Source organism: Diabrotica virgifera, chromosome 3, assembly GCF_917563875.1.
Source record: "Diabrotica virgifera virgifera chromosome 3, PGI_DIABVI_V3a".
Taxonomy (NCBI): domain Eukaryota; kingdom Metazoa; phylum Arthropoda; class Insecta; order Coleoptera; family Chrysomelidae; genus Diabrotica; species Diabrotica virgifera.
This window is the reverse complement of record NC_065445.1, coordinates 167046945-167070070: the sequence shown is the minus strand read 5'-3', so window position 1 is coordinate 167070070 and position 23126 is coordinate 167046945. Positions and strand designations below refer to the sequence as shown.

Sequence of the window (23126 nt, the reverse complement as noted above, 5' to 3'; positions counted from 1 at the left end):
GTGTCCAATTGTGGCAAAAATGCTAGAAGACCCCGTTGGATTCAGGGCTACAACTAACACAGCCACACTAAGGAGCTGCAGCTACCTGAGGAAAAGAACGCCAAAATGTTTAAAACATAAAAATGATGTTGATTAATGCCAGTTCAAAGTAAAGGTATAAATAAGGAAAAAATATTGGCAAACCTCGCAACATGGTATGAGGAATACACAAAAATATTTGAAATGATGTAATACAACCGACAGGTGTTTATGACTCCTAAGTAGTCATCAGTACGGTATAGCCTAGTTAGAAAAAGGTGGAATTTTAACTTGGGGAAGGATCACTACAGAAGCAAGTGCCCAATTGTGGCAAAAATGCTTGTTGGGCACTTGCTTCGCTTCGCTCGCTCATTCTGCAAACTTTCACATGCGTGCCTTAAAATTGTACTTTCAACACTTATATCATAAATAACTATTATTTAAATGTTTTTATCATATATGTACATTTTCGAATTAAGCAGTACAAGGTTTTAGGCATGTTTATTAAAATAAAATAATTATGAAGTAAACTTTTCAAAAATGTCCTTATAACTTCCAAAATAAGGTTTTCTAACAATTTCGTACTGTTTAACAGACTCTCTATCTAATCGACTTAGTAAATTCAAATTTCTCAAGAGTCTGTTTTTGATAATAGTAATTCTAGCTGCCCAGATAAATTTGTTGAGAATAAGATATTTTCGAAACCATGGCTCTACGTTGCATGGGATTTGATGATCTTGAGCTGGTATTTCATGAGCTCGACGCTCTGTTCTCTTCTTAAGCAATAATCCACTTGACGTAATTGGTGCACCATGCTAAAAATGTGTTACTGATAAATTAGGAAACGCCGGATCATACGTACCAGAGTGACAGCTAATATGACATACGGAGGTAGCTACTTATAGTCCAGGGCGCATCGGTAAAAATATGACTACATTTGGATGTTAAGAGATTACTCTTATTTTTTTGCAGAAATTGCTTGGAAATAACATATAATAATAATTAAGTTATCCTCCCACTCAAAAAGGTTCGGAATATTGTTTAAATAATCAAAATGTCAAATAATGAAGAAAAAATTCGATTTTTAAAGTTATACTTCTTTACGATCGGGGGTGAAATTTTATAACTCCCTGGCGCATGCGCAGACACACAGAGTCAGGGACAGGGACAGGACAGACGCGTTGCTAATCTTTCAAATTTTGTATGTATCAGCGTAAATAAGTCATTAAAAGAATATATTATTGTTATTAATCTTCTTCTTCTTCTTCCTTCTTTTGTGTAGGCTTTAAAGCCTGTTTCTGCTTCAATATTAGCCTCCTAAATTATTTAAGTTATCGCACCATCTTTTTCTTGGTCTGCCAATACTTCTTCGTCCATTTGGTGACTTATCTCGTGCTATTCGTAATATCATATCCTCTGCCATTCTACTAATGTGTTCGTTCCACTCCTGTTTCCGTTTTGTCACCCCATCCATTTATGTCTTCTACATTGCATGATCTTCGTATGTTTTCGTTTCTCTCCCTATCCAACAGACTTTTCCCTGATATTCGTCGGAGTATTTTCATATCTGTTGTTTCTAGTAGTCGTCTCGTTTGAGATGTGTCAGGTCTTGTCTCCGCCGTGTATGTCAATATAGGTCTAATTGCTGATTTATAGATTCTTAGTAAATGTTCTTAGTATAGTGTTCTTAGTAAATGTATTATTTATTATAATTTTTGTGTCTTTAGATTTGTCTTCCTCGGGCGTAAGATAATAAAATATCTATGTTTATACTTCACTTTGATCTATTTGTCACTGTAATGTGTAATTATATCCGACACGTCAATAGCACGGGGCTTCATAGCTCGGTTGGTATAGCATTGGACCAGAGATCGAGAGATCGCGGGTTCGAATCCCAGATGATTCATATTCAGATTAATTTTTTTTTGGTTAATTTTTGGTAATTATTTTTAATTTTTGATATTGTAACTGTTAAGTATATTTATTTCGTTGAAATTAGAAAATATAATAGAAGTATAACTTCTTCCGTGCGTACAAATTACACACACATTCTTTTTTTCAATTTAATTGTGGTTTATTTCCCATCTAAATAGTTAATCATAGTAAAAATTAGTACAAAAAGGTTCCTATATCTCCTCCATCTTGTATTTTTTGATATAGCAATGGGGGTTGACTAATATATCACAGGAAAAATTAGTCATTAAATAAAGAACTAATTTTGCTGTCATAATTAAATGTTCAGGAAAATCATAAAATCGAAGATTAAAGGTTTATGAAATTATAACAAACAAAATAAGGATGCAAAACAAAATTCTTAGATTTAAATAGAATAGAATAGAATAGAATAGAATAGAATAGAATAGAATAGAATAGAATAGAATAGAATAGAATAGAATAGAATAGAATAGAAGAGATTTACAATCTCTTCTATTTGGGTTTGGTAAAAAAACATTTAATTGGTCCATTTTTTTCTTGGTTTTTTTTATTATAACTTTAAAAGTATTCATTTTCGAGAAATGTTGTACTCACTTAAAAGATGCTTAATTAAATTTCCTAAAAGATAGGATTGGTTCAAAATTTTAAAAACTGTCACCCTTGTTGCAAAATAGCAATAATTGCTAAAAATCCATAAAAAAAGAAGTACTGGCATTTTACGTTTTTCATCCATTTATGCTACACTTCAGAACCCTCATGTTTTACTCAGAAAAACATTATTATGATACACAATTACACAATATAGTACTGAAAACAATACTGTAAATTTCATTAAAATTGGATTAATACATTTTGAGAAAATAATTTCGCAATCCAGCTTTCGCAAAAAAAATGCAATTTTTTAAAATCTTGCAGGACTGAAAATAAAGAATATAGCAAGTGGATTTTTTTACATAGAAGAACACTGTAGGTACCTTTCATTCGCAATTTGCAAAATTAAAATCGGTTAGTCAGAGCGGTGGAAAAGATATTTTTAAATAAACATTGCTACGCGCTAAACTTTACTACGCGCAGCACAGCAGATACGTTTGCTCTGATTGGACATTCTAATGACCTGTCAAAAATGATCGAATATTGAGGCTGTGGACAAAAAAATGTATTGTTGTTAATAATTTGTTAAGTTGGTGTTTTAGTTTTTATTGTTGTGAGAACAGAGACAAAAGTAAGTTTATACTTTTAGTGACTTTTTAAACAGTTTTACTGTTTAAATGTACCCAATTAGACATGCGAACTGAACGTTTTAAAGTTTTTCACAGTTGGTCATAATATTTGCTTATTGTCTGAATTAATCAAATTAGTTTGATTTTTGTGGAATTAAAATATTAAATACAACAAAATATAGACTAAGAAAATAATATATTAGATAAAGGTTGGTAGAAATTTTGTTCGAAATCAAATTGTGTAAATCGGACATTTTACATTTTCCAAATAGAATATATAAATTTTCATTAGAATACTAATAGTGAAGCCGATATGTGAAACAATAATTGTGCATTTAATGATAGAAGTATATAATCTGCACCACATATACTACACATATAAAGGATTAAATTTAGATATGAGGCCATCTCAGATTTTGCCTTTTACAAAAATGGCGAGCATTCAAAATGGCGACTATACATATGTGACTAATATCACGACAACTTTTGAACAAGGCATCAGATTTTAACCAAATTTGGAATATAGGTTCCTTTTTATGTATAAGATCGAGGTATTAAACCGGAAGAATCGGTTTACCAGAAGTCGTGTTTTTCCTAGTTATCATGTAAAAATATGTTGTTGTTTTTTCAATTCTTTCACCCTGTATGTATTAATTTTTCAAAAAGTTAATACCGCCATTGAAAAGAGCGTAAAAATATGTTTTAGGACATATTTTGAACTTTTTAGTTATGTTAATTACCATTTAATAAATGCATAACCTATCTTCACTTGTTGCTATGTGCGGCAGATTCGGGCAAATATTATAAGAATTATTGTGCACTTAATGGTAGAAGCATATAATTTGGACCACATATACTATACATATAAAGGTTCAAATTTAGATACGAGGCCATCTCAGATTTTACTTTTTACAAAAATCCACGAGGAAAAATTTCCTGTAGTTGGCTGTATACCATTACAAAAACATAAAATCCTTTATAAAAGGTATATTTGTTAAAATCCCTATACAGGGCTACATCAAAGACAGAACTAGTTTTCGATCGGTTGACCGATCATCATCAGTGCAATCCTAAAATGTGTACAACCAGATAAAATGATGCAAAGTATTTAAAATGTTGACTAAGGTTATAAAAAGTTATAGGTTATACTCACTTAGAATCTACATGCAAGCCACCAAACTAAAAATAACAGGATAAAAACCCTTTACAATTGATCCGTCATCGGAACATATGACAAAGATGTGAATTATAACATGGATGATTAAGATTAAGATAAGATGATTAAGATTAAGAAAAACATTGGATATCTTAATCATCCATGTTATAATTCACATCTTTGTCATATGTTCCGATGACGGATCAATTGTAAAGGGTTTTTACCCTGTTATTTTTACTTTGGTGGCGTGCATGTAGATTCAAGTGAGTATAACCTATAACTTTTTATAACCTTAGTCAACATTTTAAATACTTTGCATCATTTTATCTGGTTGTACACATTTTAGGATTGCACTGATGATGATCGGTCAACCGATCGAAAACTAGTTCTGTCTTTGATGTAGCCCTGTATAGGGATTTTAACAAATATACCTTTTATAAAGGATTTTATGTTTTTACAAAAATGGTGAGTATTCAAAATGGCGACTATACATATGTGACTTAAAGCACGATAACTTTTAAACAAAAAGTCCGACTATAGTCAAATTTGGTGTATGGGTTCCTACTGTGATGTATAAGATCGAACTCCTGAACCGGAAGAATCGGTTTATCAGAAGTTGTGTTTTTCCTGATTTTTTATCTAAAAATATGTTGTTTTTTTTTTTCAATTCTTTCAACCCGTATGTATTAATTTTTCAAAAAGTTAATACCACCATTGAAAAGAGCATAAAAATATTTTTTAGGAAATATTTTGAACTTTTTAGTTATGTTAATTACCATTTAATAAATGCATAACGTATCTTCACATGTACCTATGTGCGGCAGATTCGTGCAAATATTATAAGAATTAAGCAAAAAACCCATTATGAACGCCCGGCACGGCACAGCCCGGCACGGCACAGCACAGACCGGCACCTCCAAAAACCCATTTGTAACGGCCGGCACGGCACGGCACCGGAAATATTCATGTATTTTAAAAACTATCGTAAAATAAAAGTTTTTAAAAGACATAAACTACACTATTTTAATAAATATTCGTCATGTTAAAAAAACGAATTCACGGTTAAAAGATCCCATACAGTACACAACGTCCGATGTACGTCCATATAACGTACATTTAAAGTCCAAACGTCCATGGACCAAAAATGGACGTACTATGTACGTACATTACGGGACGTCCATTGGACGTTTGATTTCAACGTACATTGGACATCCATTTGTGGTCCATGGATATGTTACACAAAACGCGACTATTAAGTCCCAATACAAACTAAATGAGAATCTTCTTGACAACGTTGTCGCTCTTCGCGCTATCGGTCGTGAAAGGTAGTATTAGGCAGGTACTTTTAGGGGATTATCGCTGTTAATTGTTGTGGAATACTGAAGGAGGGTTTATTTATGATAATTCACAGAATGGCAAACCTGCTTGTAATCTACAACAACGGTACAAGCCGACAAGCGCGTGACCTTGAGCGAAAATACACGGCGACAAATGCAGAATACGAGAAGGTCAGCCGCCACCACTCGCTTGTCGCACTGTACTGACTCTAAAAATAGTTTGGAACAAAAACAGAACAGAGATTAAACCTCTTTTAATGTGCATGCTTCCTAAGGCGTGATTATCTGAATCTCGTCTTTATGAAAATACATTTTGTGATATATTTGTGTTTTCTGTTTATCGTGCAAGTGCAGTCGTGCATTAATGAAGTTCCTAGTTCCTATAATAAAGAATATATTATAATGAGGTTATAGTAAAGAGAAATAAAAAAGGTCTTTTGTGTAATATTTTTAAGTATAAGTTTAGTATTATAAGGAACTATTTCCTATAAAGGCTTTTTGCTACGTATTCACAAAATTATGGATACTAGATTGCTTTCTGAAAAGTGCCCTACAAATGTACATAAGACGTATATTGAATGTACATAAGGTGTACACTGAAAGCTCCAATACAACGTACAATGTACGTTTGTAGCGGACGTTCTATGGACGTCCAATTTTGTGAACTCTGGACATTCGTTGGACGTCCATCGGATGTCTATTGTACCTTAGCGGGACGTCCATTGGACGTTCCAATGTACACAGATGTACGTCCATTGGATGTCCATAAAACGTACTTGTGCTATCTGGGATAATGTACGTACCTGTCCATTGATCAAAAGTTTCGAATATTTGTACCCATGTATTGTCCATTTTCTTACTATCATGATAACTTGAGTCCGATGCATCATACAAAAATGGGTATTCTCTGACACTCTCAATGAAAAGTTCTTCCATATTATTTTATTTCAAAAGAAACAACGCGCTTTCAATTAAAAAATCAACAATATATCTGCTTAATACCAACAATTATGACGCACCGGCGCCGACTGGCCGTTCAGGCCGTTCGACTTCAACGGATTTTATTCTCCTCGAAGAATTTTGGCCGTTCCGTTTGCGTGCTGGCCTGTGCCGGGCCGAGCCGGCCGCTCATAATGGGTTACGTTGCATTTAAAACTATACAAATGAATTTGGACTGTCCTGTGCCGGGCCGGGCTGTGCCGTGCCGGCCGTTCATAATGGGTTTCTTGCTTTATTGTGAATTTAATGGTAGAAGCATATTTAGACCACATATACTACACATATTAAGGTTCAAATTTAGATACGAGGCCATCTCAGTTTTTGTTCCTTTTACAAAAATGGCGGGCATTCAAAATGGCGACTATACATATGTGCCTAATACCACGATAACTTTTGAACGAGACGTCAGATTTCAACCAAATTTGGTATGTAGCTTCTTTTTTTAATGGATAAGTTCGAAGTCTAGAACCGGAAGAATCGGTTTACCAGAAGTTGTGTTATTACTGGTTTTTTATGTAAAAATATGTTGTTTTTTTTTTCAATTCTTTCACCCTGTATATATCAATTTTTCAAAAAGGTAATACCGCCTTTGAAAAGAGAATAAAATATTATTTTTAGAAATATTTTGAACATTTTAGTTAAATAAATTACCATTTAATAAATGCGTAACGTATGTTCACATGTACCTACGGGCGGCAGATTCATTTTGAATGCCCGCCAGTTTGGTAAAAGACAAAATCTGAGATGGCCTCATATCTAACTTTGAATCTTTGTATGTGTGGACGAAATTATATGTTTCTACCATTAAATGCACAATAATTCTTATATTAATATTTGCACGAATCTGCCGCACATAGGTACCTACATATGAAGATACGTTATGCATTTATTAAATGGTAATTAATAAAACTAAAGGGTTCAAATTATTTCCTAAAAAATATTTTTACGGTTTTTTCAACGCCGGTATTACCTTTTTGAAAAATTAATAATAACAGGATGAAAGAATTGAAGAAATAAACAACATATTTAAAAAAAAATCAGGAAAACACAATTTTTGGTAAACCGATTCTTCCGATTCAAGAGCTCGATCTTATACATAAAAAAAGAACCTATACACAAAATTTGGTTGAAATCGGACTTTTCGTTCAAAAGTTATCGTGCTATTAGTCATACATGTATAGTCGCCATTTTGAATGTCCGTTTTTTTTGCAAAAGGCAAAATCTGAGATGGCGTCATATCTAAATTTGAACCTTTGTATGTGTAGTATACAGGGTGTCCCGGAAAATAGTGCGTTCCTTCAAGGTATGGGCTAAGTGCACCATTTAGAGCAAAAAAGTCTAATAAATTTTTTTTGTTAAGTCAACCGTTTTCAAAAAAATAATTTATTAATTTTAATGCATTTGATTAATGTCCACAGAAAAGCAAATACAGCCGGCAGCGCTGCGTTCCTTCTGTGCTAAAATAATTTTACTGTAACTCAACTATCATGAATCATCGATCATAGGCATAATACACATTGATAAAATACTGATAACAGTAATAGAAAAACAGCATAATATTTGTGTTTATTAAATATCTAATAAATAAGGTTTGTATAGTGTTTTAACTTACATAAAAATTTTTTATTACAATAAAGCTACGTCTTCAAGAAGCATCGATAGAACATGTTGCAAACATTTGAGTACCTGCATTTCTCCATTCAATCTTCTGGGAAGTTCGAATGGTTCAATTAGATGATTATAAAAAATATTCCCAGCCCACAAATTCATACTTTTGTCAACCACGAAAGTTAAACACACCATTCGTAAAAATAAACTTTATCTGCACATAACCTTTACACAGAAATTCGGGTTCTCTGAAGATCTTATTTTACTTGGAGGTAAATAGCCTTGCTGTAAATCTTGCACTAAACGTAATTAACATAATATCATGATACTCGCTATCGAAATCATGACAATATCACAACAATAGGATGTACCTATTCTGGGGTTACAGGTGATTATGATATGACTGTTTGTGTTTACAATTTGTATATTTTTATCTAAGCTGTGTCAAAATAAATAAAACTGCCGTGTTGCCAAATGTAAATTTTAGTAAAATACATTATTTTAATTTTTTGGGGCAACAGATCACTTTAGAAAAAAAATTTATAAGAAAGTTTTCTATTAAATGGTGCATTCTACCCACACCTTTAAGGAACGCACTATTTTCCGGGACACCCTGTATGTGGTCCAAATTATATGCTTCTACCATTAAATACACAATAATTATTATAATATTAGCACGAATCTGCCGCACATAGGTACATGTGAAGATAAGTTATACATTTATTACATGGTAATTAACATAACTAAAAAGTTCAAAATATTTCCTAAAAAATATTTTCACGCTTTTTTCAATGTTGGTATACCCTTTTTGAAAAATTAATATATACAGGGTAAAAGAATTAAAAAACAACATATTTTTACATAAAAAATCAGAAAAAAACTCAACTTCTGGTAAACCGACTGTTCCGGTTCAAGATATAGATCTTATACATCAAAAAAAGAACCCATATACCAAATTTAGTTGAACTCGGACTTTTGGTTTAAAAGTTATCGTGCTATTAGTCACATATGTATCGTCACCATTGGCCTCATTTGAACCTTTATATTATGTATATGTGTAGTGTATGTGGCCCAAATTATATGCTTCTATCATTAAATGCACAAGTCTTATAATATTTGCACGATACGGTACGGTGCAAATGTATGGGCACACAGACTAACAAATAATAAAAATAGTGAAAAACTAAATAAAGCACAAAGAGGTTTCCTTGTTAGAATGACAGGAGCTTCCAGTACTACAGCAACAACAGCTTTAACAGTCTTGACTGGTGTAATGCCCATGCACTTGGAGGCACAAAAACGTGCATGTAGATATTGGCAAAGAAAAGAAAATTATGAAAAAATAATACAATTAATGGGAATGGAAATAACAACAAAAAGAGAATTAGAAGGAATAGTATATAGAAAATGGCAATACGAATGGGATAATTCCCATAAAGCAAGACGTCTCTATAATTTTATTCCAAATTTAAGTAATATAACAAATTATTTTAACCCAAAAAAAGGATTAATACTTTTCCTTACAGGGCCGGTCCGTACCCTACATACCTGCATAGATTTAATTTAAAAGATGATGAATACTGTGAATGTGGAGAAATAGGCACACCAGAACACATAATATTTAATTGCGAAAGCCAAACAAATACACAAGAATTACAAATAATGAGAAGAGACCTTGTTGGCATAAATATAGAAAACATAATACAAAATTAAGAATTATATAATACATTAAATAATTTAGCAGACATAATATCAAAGAAACAATTAGAATTATATAATATCAGACGAAGAAGAAATCAAGTAAATATCCAACCTATTTGAAAATGAATAAGAAATTATAAAATAAAAAAAATTAAAATTATATATAAAAATATGGATTAAAATAAATATTAAACCTAACTAAATAAATATTTACATAATAAAAAATTAAAAATAAAAATTTAAAATTAACATTAAATATAAAATAAAATTAGATTAAATAAATAAAAAATAAAAAATTCAATGGTTATTTTCGGCTAAGGGTCTGAGGCTCACCGAAATACCATTGGGAATATTATAGAAGTCAAGTAAATCTACACTTACAATTATTTATGACTATTTTTAGATTAATAGTGCTGGCATTTCTCATCTGAGAATGAGAACTGGAAGCACTATAAAAATTATTTTCACAAAAAAAAAAAATTTAAAATAAAAAAATAAAAAAAAAATTAAAATTATATTTTTATTAATAAAATTGTTTAGAATTGTTTATTAAAATTGTTTATTAGAATTATTTATAATTTATTAGTTAGAGTTAGTAATAGATTAGGGCCATTATTATTTATTTAAATTAAATTAAAAAATTGTTCAAATCAAAATTATATGTATCAACTATTTACTATAAATAAATAAAAAAATATTTCCACTAATTTGCCGCACTATAAAATATTTACATTTAGGTAATTGTTGATTTAAAAAACTATTTAAAAAGTTACTACAAGTATAAACTTACTTTTGTCTCTGTTTTCACAAAAATAAAAGCCAAAACACCAACTTAACAATTATTAACAACACATTTTTTTGTTCACAGTCGCAATATTCCATAATTTTTTACAGATCATTATAATGCTCAATCAGAGCAAACGTATCCACTGTCCTGCGCGTAGCACCAAAAATTAATGTTTATTTAAAAAAATTCTTGACGGCGTGCTAATTAACCGATTTTAATTTTGCAAATTGAAAATGAAAGGTACAGTGTTCTTCTATATCCAAAAAAAATCAACTTGCGATCTGCTTTATTTTGAATCCTGCAAAATTTTGAAAAATTGCAGTATTTTTGCGAAAGCTGGATTGCAAACTTATTTTTTTAAAATCTATTGAACTATAGTACGGTATAGTTAGACCCAAACCCAGACATCCAAAGTGAAAGTTATCCTCCAACACCAAATTGTTCTATATGGTCCACATAATGTTCAGAAAAAAGTCACACCATTTTGAGCGTTGGGTTTGGGGGGAGAGGGGGGAGAAATCTGCAAATTCGTAGTTTTTTAGGTTTTTCGTCAATATTTCTAAAACTAAGCGGTTTAGCATGAACAACCTTCTACACAAAATTGTTCTACATTAAATTTGAAATAAAAAATGCCCTATGCATAACCCTTCTAAAATGAATGGTTCCAGAGTTACGGAGGTAGTATAGTATAATTGGTCCAACAAAAGGCCTAACCCAGACATCCAAAGTAAAAGTTTTCCTTCAACACCAAATTGTTCTATATGGTCCACATATTGTTCAGTAAAAAGTTACACCATTTTGAGCGTCCGGTTTGGGGGAGATGGGGGAGAAATCGGTAAATTAGTAGTTTTTTTAAGTTTTTCGTCAATATTTCTAAAACCTTGCTTTAGCGTAAGGAATGCTCTATAGAAAAATGTTCTACATAAAATTTAAAACAAAAAAGGTTCTATACATAATTGTTATAAAATCAATGGTTCCAGAGTTACGGAGGGTGAAAAGTGAAGGTTTTCGATACTTTTTATATTTACCGATTTCTCCCCCTCTCCCCCCCAAACCCGACGCTCAAAATGGTGTGACTTTTTCCTGAGCATTATGTGGATCATATAGAACAATTTGGTGTTGGAGAATAACTTTCACTTTGGATGTCTGGGTTTTTGGTATAGTTATATAATAAATATTGCCCAAAAAATATAAAAAGTATCGAAAACCTCGAATTTCGCCCTCCGTAACTCTGGAACCGTTAATTTTATAACACTTATGTATAGAACATTTTTTGTTTTAAATTTCATGTAGAACATTTTTGTATGTAACATTGTTTACGCTAAAGCATAGTTTTAGAAATATTGACGAAAAACTTAAAAAACCTACTAATTTACCTACTTCTCTCCCATCTCCCTCCCAAACCGGACGCTCAAAATGGTGTAACTTTTTACTGAACAATATGTGGACCATATAGAACATATTGGTGTTGGAGGAAAACTTTTACTTTGGCTGTTTGGGTTAGGCCTTTTTTTTGGACCAGTTATACTATACTACCTCCGTAACTTTGGAACCATTCATTTTAGAAAGATTATGCATAGGGTCTCTTTTGTTTCAAATTTAATGTAGAACAATTTTGTATAGAGGGTTGTTCATGCTAAACGGCATAGCTTTAGAAATATTGGCGAAAAACTTAAAAAACTACTAATTTACCGATTTCTCCCCCCTCTCCCCCCAAACCCGACGCTCAAAATCGTGTGACTTTTTTCTGGACATTGTGTGGACCATATAGAACAATTTGGTGTTAAGGGATAACTTTCACTTTGGATGTCTGGGTTATGCCATCTTTTGGATCAACTATACTATACTACTAGTCTTAATGAAATTTACAGTATTTTTTTACTGTATCTTTTAGTTTTTCTGAGTGAAGCATGAAGATCCTAAGAGTAGCATAAATGGTTGAAAAGAGTAAAATGCGAATACTTGTTTTTTTATGGTTTTTTCGCAGTTATTGCTATTTTTCAGCAAGGGTGACAATTTTAAAAAATTTTAACGAATCCAATCTTCTAGGAGATTTAATTACGCGAAAAACTTTTCTCGAAAATGAATACTTTTAAAGTTATAATTAAAAACTAAGAAAAAAATTTAATTTTGATTATTTATACAATGTTCCGGACTTTTTTGTGTGGGGGGATAACTCAATTATTATTATATGAGTTATTTTCAAGCAATTTCTGCATAAAAATAAAAGTCACCTCTCAACATCCAAATGTAGTCATATTTTTACAGATGCGCCCTGGACTATTAGCTATCTTCGTATGTCATATATTAGCTGTAACTCTGGTACGTATGATCTGTAAAAAATATGAGTCACCTCGCAACATCCATCTCAAAACAAATGCGCTCAAAAAGTTGATTTTATCCTTTCTATACTCCAGCAGTCAAAAATGAAATGAGTCATAAGCGTGATCACTTACATTTTTTATCGTATCATTTATAGGCCTGGATTCCGCGTAAAAAAAGTTTATTAATAGTAAGCTGAAAATTTGTTAAGGGTGTCTAGTCGAACAAACTTTGATGTACGGGAATACTGGAAGAGGAGAAGTTTTAATTGTGGAACAGGTTACAGATTTGGAACGTCTGACTACGAAACCATCTCATGTATTTTTTCGGACAGAACTTCCAATTGATTTGTTACCCTTTCATTAAACTCTCATGCAAAAATCAGACTGTTATTTACCACCAACAAAATTTCTATCATTTGACATGTTCCACATGTCACATTAAAATGCCCAACATTTCTGCCAGATAAACATGTTTTCATATATTATATAAAGTTTGCTATTGAATAAACTTAAAACCAACCTGTTGACCTGTTGGTTTTCACAATCATAAATTTGTCAGGATGGCACGTTATACAATTAAAATCACGTTTCACAATTAAAACTTCTGCTGTTCCAGTGTTCCCATACATCAAAGTTTGTCCGACTAGACACCGTTAAGCTATTAACAAATTTTCAGCTTGCTATTAACAAACTTTTTTTTGGTACGCGGGATCCAGGTCTATTAGCTATCTGGATAACTTTTACCCCGACGCGTTTTGATAACGGCGAAACATATTTTTCCGAAAATCGGACAGGAATTTAAATATTTTTGACAATATTTTGGAAAGAAATGTTTGATATTCCCGTTGCTTTGAAACGAAAAATAACTGTACGGAATAGTTACCTATTTATTAAACAGTTCGTGAAGTATACCCTATTCTACGAACATACGCCTGTTTTGGATTACTTCGACAACGAATATTTTATTGTACTAAATAAGGAGAACGAAAGTAAATTGCAAATTACATTGTTGTTTATTGGAATAATTGTAGTGCTATTTATTTTCGTACTTCTTATGTTGCACAGTAAAATATTCGTTGTCGAAGTAATCCAAAACAGGCGTATGTTCGTGGAATGGCCCATATGCTTTTTGCGAATGCACGCGATGTTTAGAGCACGAGCGACAACGGAGTGAGTGCTATACATCGCGTAAGTTTGCAAAAAGTGCTTCACGCACAGTTTCATACAATATTTTGTCTATGATGAACAAATAAAAAAACTGCAACTCTTCGTCACTGGAGTTTATTTCTATTCTACAATTTTTAGAACTTTGACATTTAAAAATTCTAACTTCTTTCAAACCACAAAACTGTCAAAACTTTTGTCGTAATTTATTGCTCATTATGTCATCACCATGACAACGCGAAAGTTAAGGATATTTATTGATTATATAAAATAGTGTCAAGAACAGTGCGAAAAAGTAAGTCCCATTTAAAATGGCACGCATACTTTAAATACTTCACGCACTGCTATCTACAGGGTGATTGATTAGTAGGGTAAAGCTCAATAGCTCCGCTATAGTAATAGATAGCAATAAAAGTTAATAATAAAAATTTTAGCCACCTTTGAGCATCACATTACAAAATTAGTTAGAATGTTACAGGGTGTTCGACAACACAGTGGCAGACCTAACTTATGTTTTTTTTAAATAGAACACCCTGTATTTTATTTTATATTCGAAATCCTGTTAACTTCTCCATCACAAAAATATAAAGGCTTGTAATGTTATACAGGGTATTTACAAAGTTATAACCAATTTTGTATTAAAATCATAACAAGTTCAACTCCCTGTATAAATAAAAATAAGCACAACAGCAATGGTTTATTAATGCCATATTTTTTTATTTATTGTCAAAATTTTTAAGAATCATTGATATTGCTAGTTTTCTTTATATCAAATACTTTATGTCAAAACGCAAGTACATTATTTTCTCAGTGATGCTAAATAGAGCACCCTGTATTTTATATCATTATTGAAAAGTAACATTAACGTACTTTAATTTTGATATAACATTCCCTATGCCCAAATTTATTAGTTTTCGAGATATTTTCATTTTTCAGAGCAAATTATTTAAGGTGTTTAAATTTATCTAAATTTTAATTAAGCCATGACTGAATTGACAATTGAAGATTACCGATTATCAATCCGGTAATCAATGTAACACTGTAGCAAATAAAGAAATAAAAATAATTTATTAGTAATACATTTTACAAACAAAAGCACAACCACTACATGCAACAGTTTTGAAACAATTAAAAACTATCTTTTTATGTAAATGCAACAAATAAACAAAGAAAATTAGTAACAAATTTTACAAAAAAACACACAAACACAAAATACAATATTTTGTGAAGACAATTAAACACTACTTTTGTATGTAAATGTAACAATGTAACAAATAAAGAACGAAACATAATTTATCAGTAATACGTTTTGCAAAAAAACATGTTTGAAAAAATTAGAAACTACCTTTAATAAAATATTTTTAATATTTAATTACATAAGGTGTTCAAAATTATCTCTTAACACATTTATGTACGCCTAAAAACGATCATTGAATGAGCTACTTACTCTACACGGAGCATTTGTAAACTAACACATCGAAATACACTTTGTATTCTATTTTTCATCTCATCCCTTGTTGTTGGAGGTATTTTATAAACTTCATTATTAACGTAACCCCAAAAAAAGCAGTCCAGTTTATTAAATTCTGGTGATTTGAGTGGCCACGCTATTGGTCCATTGAAAAATGAAAATATCTCGAAAACTAATAAATTTAGACATAGGGAATGTTATCTAAAAATTAAAGTACGGTAATGGTACTTTTCAATAGTGATATAAAATACAGGGTGTTCCGTTTAAAATTACTGAGAAAATAATGTACTTGCGTTTTGACTCACCCTGTATTTTATATAAAGAAAATTAGCAATATCGACCATTCTTGAGAATTTTGACAATACGTTAAAAAATATGGCATTAATAAACCATTGTTGTTTTGCTTATTTTTATTTATACAGGGAGTTGAACTTGTTACGATTTTCATATAAAATTGGTTATAACTTTGTAAATGCTCTGTATAACATAAAAACCCTTTAAATTTTTGTGATGGAGAAGTTAACAGGATTTCGAATTTAAAATAAAATATAGGGTATTCTATTTAAAAAAACATAAGTTTGGTCTGCCACTGTGTTATCAAAAACCCTGTAACATTCTAACTAATTTTGTAATGTAAAGCTCAAAGGTGGCTAAAATTTTGTTATTAACTTTTATTGCTATCTATTACTATAGCGGAGCTATTGAGCTTTACCCTACTAATAAATCACCCTGTATAATGACAGTTTCCACAAACTAAAAACTTATAAAAAAACCTAAGTTTTCGATCTAAGAGCACATAAAACAACATCCAAAAATGTCATTCTACATCCTACCAGACTGAAAACAAGGTTATTTCGTGTTGCAATGAAATTGGAAATGGTTATTCATTTTTAAAAACTTATACATAATATGACATGCAAGCAAGCATAGTGGTTTAACCCAGCCTGAGAGACTTGCTCACCCCTAGAGAATGACATTCGGGTGATACAATTCATTGGGGCGAGGAGGATTAACTCCCGTAAGCAGGAATCACTCCACCCCGCTTCAATGCTCTAGACCATCCACTTACCCCCCGATAGCACTCTGATGCGCTATAGGGGCTCTCAATCAGCAAAGTGCTTATCATATAGGAGTCTTGGGTACACAGTTACACAGACTCCCATATGAAATCCTACCCCGATCAATGCAGGCCAGCGTAAGGCGCTCTATTCCCGCTATCTCTAGTGACTTATCTTCGATCTGTTTTGCTTGCTCGGGCGCCGAGTCCCCGCTCTGGGCTATGTCCAGTTCGGCGACTCGGCGCTCGAGGATGTGGGCCCCTCATGCCCGCTTTTTGGGTTTTGTTACTAATATTTTTTTGTGGCTTTCGCCTATTGTTAATATTTTATTGATTTGTTTAGTGGCTGAAGCCGTTTTGAAGTTTTTTGTATATTTTTTTTGAGGGATGTCTGAAAATTATAAAAATCAACATTAATAAATATAATGAGATGCCAAAGGTGAGCAAGTTGTCTTCTTTTGATAGAGCTACGATTATCTAGCATTTATTATATATTTACTAATATTTGTTGTTTGGGTCTCCTATGTTTCCATCTATGGTACACATCATACCTTAATATCTCTTGCAAGATCCGGTTTGGGTGGTCTTCTAGCTCAGCAAATTTTGTTCTGGCTTTTTCCTCCATAATATCCAGTACTCTTATTTGTTTTAGGTCTCTAAATAAGAACCGTTCGGCGACGTATCTGGGCACGTTTGCAGCTTCTCTGAGGCAGTTATTGTGTGCCGCTTGTATCTTATTTTTGTTACTTGGACTTATGTGACCCCATGCAAGAGATGCGTATGTAATTATTGGCAGTATAATGCTATTTATCAGTCTTAATTTTGTTTTCATAGCTAATTTGCTTCTTCTTCCTGTGAGTCCTCTTATTGCCGATCTGGCCGCTGCTGTTTTCTGGACTGTTGCGTTGACATGTGATGTGAATATAAGACCTTGGTCCATTGTGACTCCTAAATATTTAACTTCGTTTTGCCATTCGATGGGTCTGTCTTGCAATGTTAGCTGTTCTTCTGGGTTATCTCTTCTCTTTTTGAAGATGACCGCTTGGGTCTTATCTGGATTTATTGCTATTTTCCATTGGATACTCCATTCTTCTATTGTATCCAATGCCGTCTGTAGATTTCTTATAGCTATATCTAGGTTTATGTGTTTTGCAGCAATTGCAGTGTCGTCTGCATAAAGGCTGATCAATGTTCCGGGTGTTCTTGGAACATCTGCTGTATATATGCTATACAGAAGGGGTGATAAAACTGCCCCCTGTGGTACTCCAGCTTCCGGCATTCCGTGTTCTGATAGAACTGGTCCTATCCGGACCCTGAACTTCCGGTCGCTTAGGTACGAGGAGATGAGTTTCTTCATGGCCCCGCTGTATCCATAATCTCTCATTTTGTAGGTCAGTCCTTCATGCCACACTCTATCAAAGGCTTTGCTTACATCCAGAAAGGCTGCTCCCGTATATTGTTGGTCATTGAATCCAGCTACTATATATTCGGTAAGTTTTAATATTTGAAGTTCGCTGGAATGCTGAGCTCTGAATCCAAACTGTGATTCTGGGATTATGCCTAGCCTGTCTGTCTCTGATTGGAGCCTGGTTTGGATGATCCGCTCCACTATCTTACTGACTGCTGGAAGTAAGCTAATAGGCCTGTAATTTTGAGGAAATATGTGGTTCTTTCCTGGCTTGTGTATCATAATTACATGGGCTTCCTTCCATCGATTTGGGAAGAGCCTGTATCTTAGTATTGCGTTTGTTATATTTGTCAAATACACAACCGCTTTCGAGGGAAGATACTTCAGAGCCCTGTTAGTGATTTCGTCTGGACCAGGTGCTTTCTTTGGTGAACTTTTTCGAATCAGTTCACTTATTTCTCTTGGTGACATAATATGACATAGAGCAGATAAATATTATTTCCTTACTGTAATTTGACAATTCAACATTTTTGTATCTATAGCTACAAAACCTGCATTTGGTGGCATCACGAATATTTGAGTCAAAATTTTAACATGTTTATTTTAATGACGGTCATGACGGCTCAGTTGGATGAGGCGCAGTAGATCGACAAGTTTAGTGGATTTGCGATCGAGGTTCGAGCCTCAGCCAGGTCATTTGAAAGTAATAAAAAGCCAACTTCGTAGTATAAAATTCAACTTTATCTGGCAACGGCACCAATACCCATCTGTTTGGTCAAAATCTATATTCTTCCTTTTTTCAAAAGCCAAAAATCTCGTCTAAACCTTGATTCTTATAGACCAATAAACCTAACTTATGCAATGGGCAAGCTACTAGAAAAAACTATCAAAGCAAGGCTGATTTGGCATCTAGAAAGTTCAAACTTACTTATAAATGAACAAAATGGCTTTTGACAAAATCGATCTAGGATAGACAGCATATTAGACCTGGAAAGTGATTCACGAATCCCTGGCAATGAAACAAAATTGTATCGCGGTGTTTTTGACTTAAGAAAATCGTTTTACACATGCTGGAGATACAACATCTTAAGAAAGTTACAGTCGTGGAATCTTCGTGGAAATTGTCTTCATTTTATTAAGAACTTTCTAGATAATAGATCGTTTTGTGTAAGAAGTAACAGCTACTATTCCGAAAAACAAGAGGAAGAAAATTTGATTCTACAAGGCTTAATTATCAGCCCTGCACTCTTCTTAATCGCCATTAATGATATAATCAGAAATCTCATGAAACCTTAAAAAGCACTTTTATATGCAGATGACTTGGTTGTTTACGTAAAAGGCAAGGATATCAGTTTAATTTCAACAGGTTTCCAAAGCTTTTTACAAAATGTCGAAAAATGGTCTCGCGATACATGCTTTCAGTTCTAAGCTACAAAAACCGTAGGTATGGTGTTCTCTAAAAAGAACCGTACAAATAATCCTAATCTCAAATTTTTCAACACATCGCTTTCATTCAAACCATGTGTGAAATTCTTAGGTATATGGTCTGATAAAAAACTTACTTGGAAAGAACACATTAGGCAGTTAGTATTGACTTGTAATAAGAAACTTAATATAATGAGAACATTGTCAAACAGATATTGGGGCTCTGATCGCTCCACCCTGATAACTATCTAGAGAATGTTAATAAGATCAAAACAAGATTATGAATCAATTGCCTACGCCTCTGCATCCTCCATATTATTAAAACAGCTAGACTGTATACACAACACAGCACTAAGATAGACCAGACTAGATTAGATTATCTCTTGGAGCATTCCGAACATCACCTGTAGAAAGTTTATATAGTGAAAGTGGGCAGTCTTCTCTATATCATCGACGAATTTCCTTAACTCTGTCACATGCAACATCAATAGCTTCAAACCTAAAAAAACCTCTTTAATAACACATTCACTAATAAATAAATAAATCTCTTTACCAATAGTACTAAACACAAACCTTACTACGAGCGAGTATGGTGTTACCTGAGATGCCTCGACGTCGAATTCCCAGATTCTTTCAATCAATATTAAAAACCCCTCACCTTGGTTAATTAATACTCCTAATATAAATACTGGGCTATCCCAATTTGACAAACATAGTAGTCATGCAGAAATCCATCAAAATCTGGATTTAGTTCTCAAAGAGAATTACGAGTATAGTTACAAAGACTTTACAGACGCATCAAAGTGTGAGTGAGGAGTTGGTGCTGCCTTCCCTACCCCAAGCAATACATATAAATTTCGTCTCCCATCCTACTTCTCGATTTTCTCTGCTAAGCTCTATTAAGACAAGAGCTAGAGCCGAAAAATCATCATCATAAGTAATATGGAGTTTGGTATGTGAAATGTGTCTATTGTATATTGATAATTAGGACCCCTTTCAGGCTGACACCTCAGTGGATACAGGAAGTAGCAATAAGGGATGAAAGGGGAAAGTTAGTGTAGTCTTTAAAGGTTTTCACCTCCTATTTTGTTAAACCTCCAGCGATTTGCATGAAAATTGGTGACTAGTTAGAACATACCTCAGGAAATGAAAATGATTTGGTACCAACTTGCACTTTTACCCTGGGGGTGGATACCACCCCTTATCGGGGGTGAAAACAAGTTTATTAAAAATAACCCCACAAATCGATAGACGGACAAATTATAAATAAAATTTGTTATATCATGTTATTAAAATAAATCAATACTTTTTGAGTTATTAAAGATCAAAGATTTGTCTGTTTAAGAGCACATGCGTGAAGTTACGGATGATAAAAAGAACATATTAATTAATTGTATGTTACTAAAATATTATTTTTATATTATTTCGATATTTTAAATTTAGCAAAAATGTATTCGAATATGTCAAATGTACCCATTATTGGACACCCCCAGTTTCTGGACATATTCAGTTTATAATAAAAATAAATTCAATTAAGTATCGAAATAATATAAAAATAATATTTTACTAACACACAATTAATTACCATGTTCTTTTTATCATCCGTAACTTCACGCATATGCTCTTAAATAGACAAATCTTTGATCTTTAATAACTCAAAAAGTATTGATTGATTTTAATAACATGATGTAACAAATTTTACTTAAAATTTGTCCCTCTATGGATTTGTGGGGTTATTTTTAATAAAATAGTTTTCACCCGCGCGAAAAGGTGGTATTCACCACCAGTGTAAAAGTGCAAGTGGCACCAAATCAGTTTTGTTTCTTGAGGTATGCTCTAACTAGTCACCAATTTTCATGCAAATCGATGGAGGTTTAACAAAATAGGAGGTGAAAACCTTTAATGACTGCACTAACTTTCCCCTTTCATCCCTTATTGCTACTTCCTGTATCCACTGAGGTGTCAGCCTGAAAGAGGTCATAATTGTCAATATACAATGGACACATTTCACAGGAAAAACTCCATATTACTTATGACGATGATTTTTCGGCTTTAGCTCTCCGTCTATATGCAGTGCTCAAAGCTATTATTATCAATTCTAATGACATTTATAATTCAGCCATCTTAAGTGACTCACTAAGCGCTCTTTGAGAAACACATAAAGTTCGAACTGATGCAGGCTCAAGAAAATGCTAGACGAATCAGATTTATATGGATACAATCCCACATTGGCATTGCAGGCAACGAAAAAGCTGACCAGTGCGCGATTGAAATTATTGCCGTATGTGCCGATATAGAAAAAGATAAGTGTCAAAATACCGCAAGTGATATAAAAGCTTACATTAAGAATCATGTTTTGTGTAAGTGGAGAAACGAATGGCAATCATCTCAAACGTCACTGAAACTAATTAAAAATGATATTTCAACCTGGGAACTCTCAACTCGTAACAAAAGAGAACAGTTTTTGATAACTCGATTAAGAAATGGACATACAAGACTTACTCACTCATATTTATTGTCTAAAAGCGATCCAGCTGTATGTGATGTGAAATATGTAATGTACAAATTACTGTTAACCATTTGTTAATTGTATGCCCCCGATTTGCCAATTATCGCGCCATGTTTAACATACCTAACTGTATAAGTAATTTATTGGGCAGTAATTGTTCAACGGACAATATCGTAAAATTTCTAAAATCCATAGAAATATTTTATAAAATTTAGCTTTGTATTCTGTAGCCTCCGCTAATCACCATTAAGGTGGATGCGGCTGTATTTTCTAAATAAAAAAAGTAAAATTGTATTAGTATTAGTATTAGTATTGCACATTTTAAAATCATTTTTAAACAAAATTCATGTAAGTCTTCATAAAAAATTGTAGAAACTTAGATTTAATTTTGGAAAAATCTTTATACAAGGTTTTTTTTTGTAAAATTTTCTGAATTTTTCAATGATCAAGTCAGTTTTTTCTAAGATTTATATTTTCGTAGGTATTTAAAAAACAACTAATTTCGTAGTTCATTTGTTTAATAAAAAATGAATCACCCACTACTGCAGTAGAACTTTTTGATATGTTGTTTATTAAATATTTCTTAATCAAATTACAAAAAGTTCTATCTTGTTTGATTTTTTCCGAAGTGAGAATCTCTATTGACTTCCCTATAAATAAATCCATAAAAATTATTCTTACCTTTGAATTTCTATTATCCAGGAAACATAAATCTAATCCCTCGATATAATTCTCATGCAAGCGAATCTTATAAGTATTAACAGTATCGGCGTTCATTTTGGCATATTTATGACAAGCTTCTTCGAACATTCTCTTCTTCTCTAAGTAAATTTCACGGTTTTCGTCGTTATACCGATTGTAGGGACCCATTTTATCTTCATCAGATCGGATTTTTGGTGGATGCGCAATAATTTCCTTGTGTACTTCAGAATGTTTAAGAATATTTTGTTTATTTGAACCCATTTTGTAATTTGAACCCAAACTACTTCAAAATTAATAGCAGTGAC

The 23126-nt window shown here is 32.6% G+C and overlaps 1 protein-coding gene across 1 annotated transcript; it reads right to left on the bottom strand.

Annotated features, from left to right (window-relative positions):
* Positions 1–512: 512 nt before the first annotated feature.
* Positions 513–23126, bottom strand: LOC114329448 (uncharacterized). The gene is made up of 2 exons (XM_028278561.2): positions 22801–23126; positions 513–833 (listed from the first exon to the last, which is right to left on the bottom strand). Exons 1-2 carry the CDS (start codon positions 23080–23082, stop codon positions 537–539), a joined length of 579 nt encoding a protein of 192 aa, XP_028134362.1. The 5' UTR covers positions 23083–23126; the 3' UTR covers positions 513–536.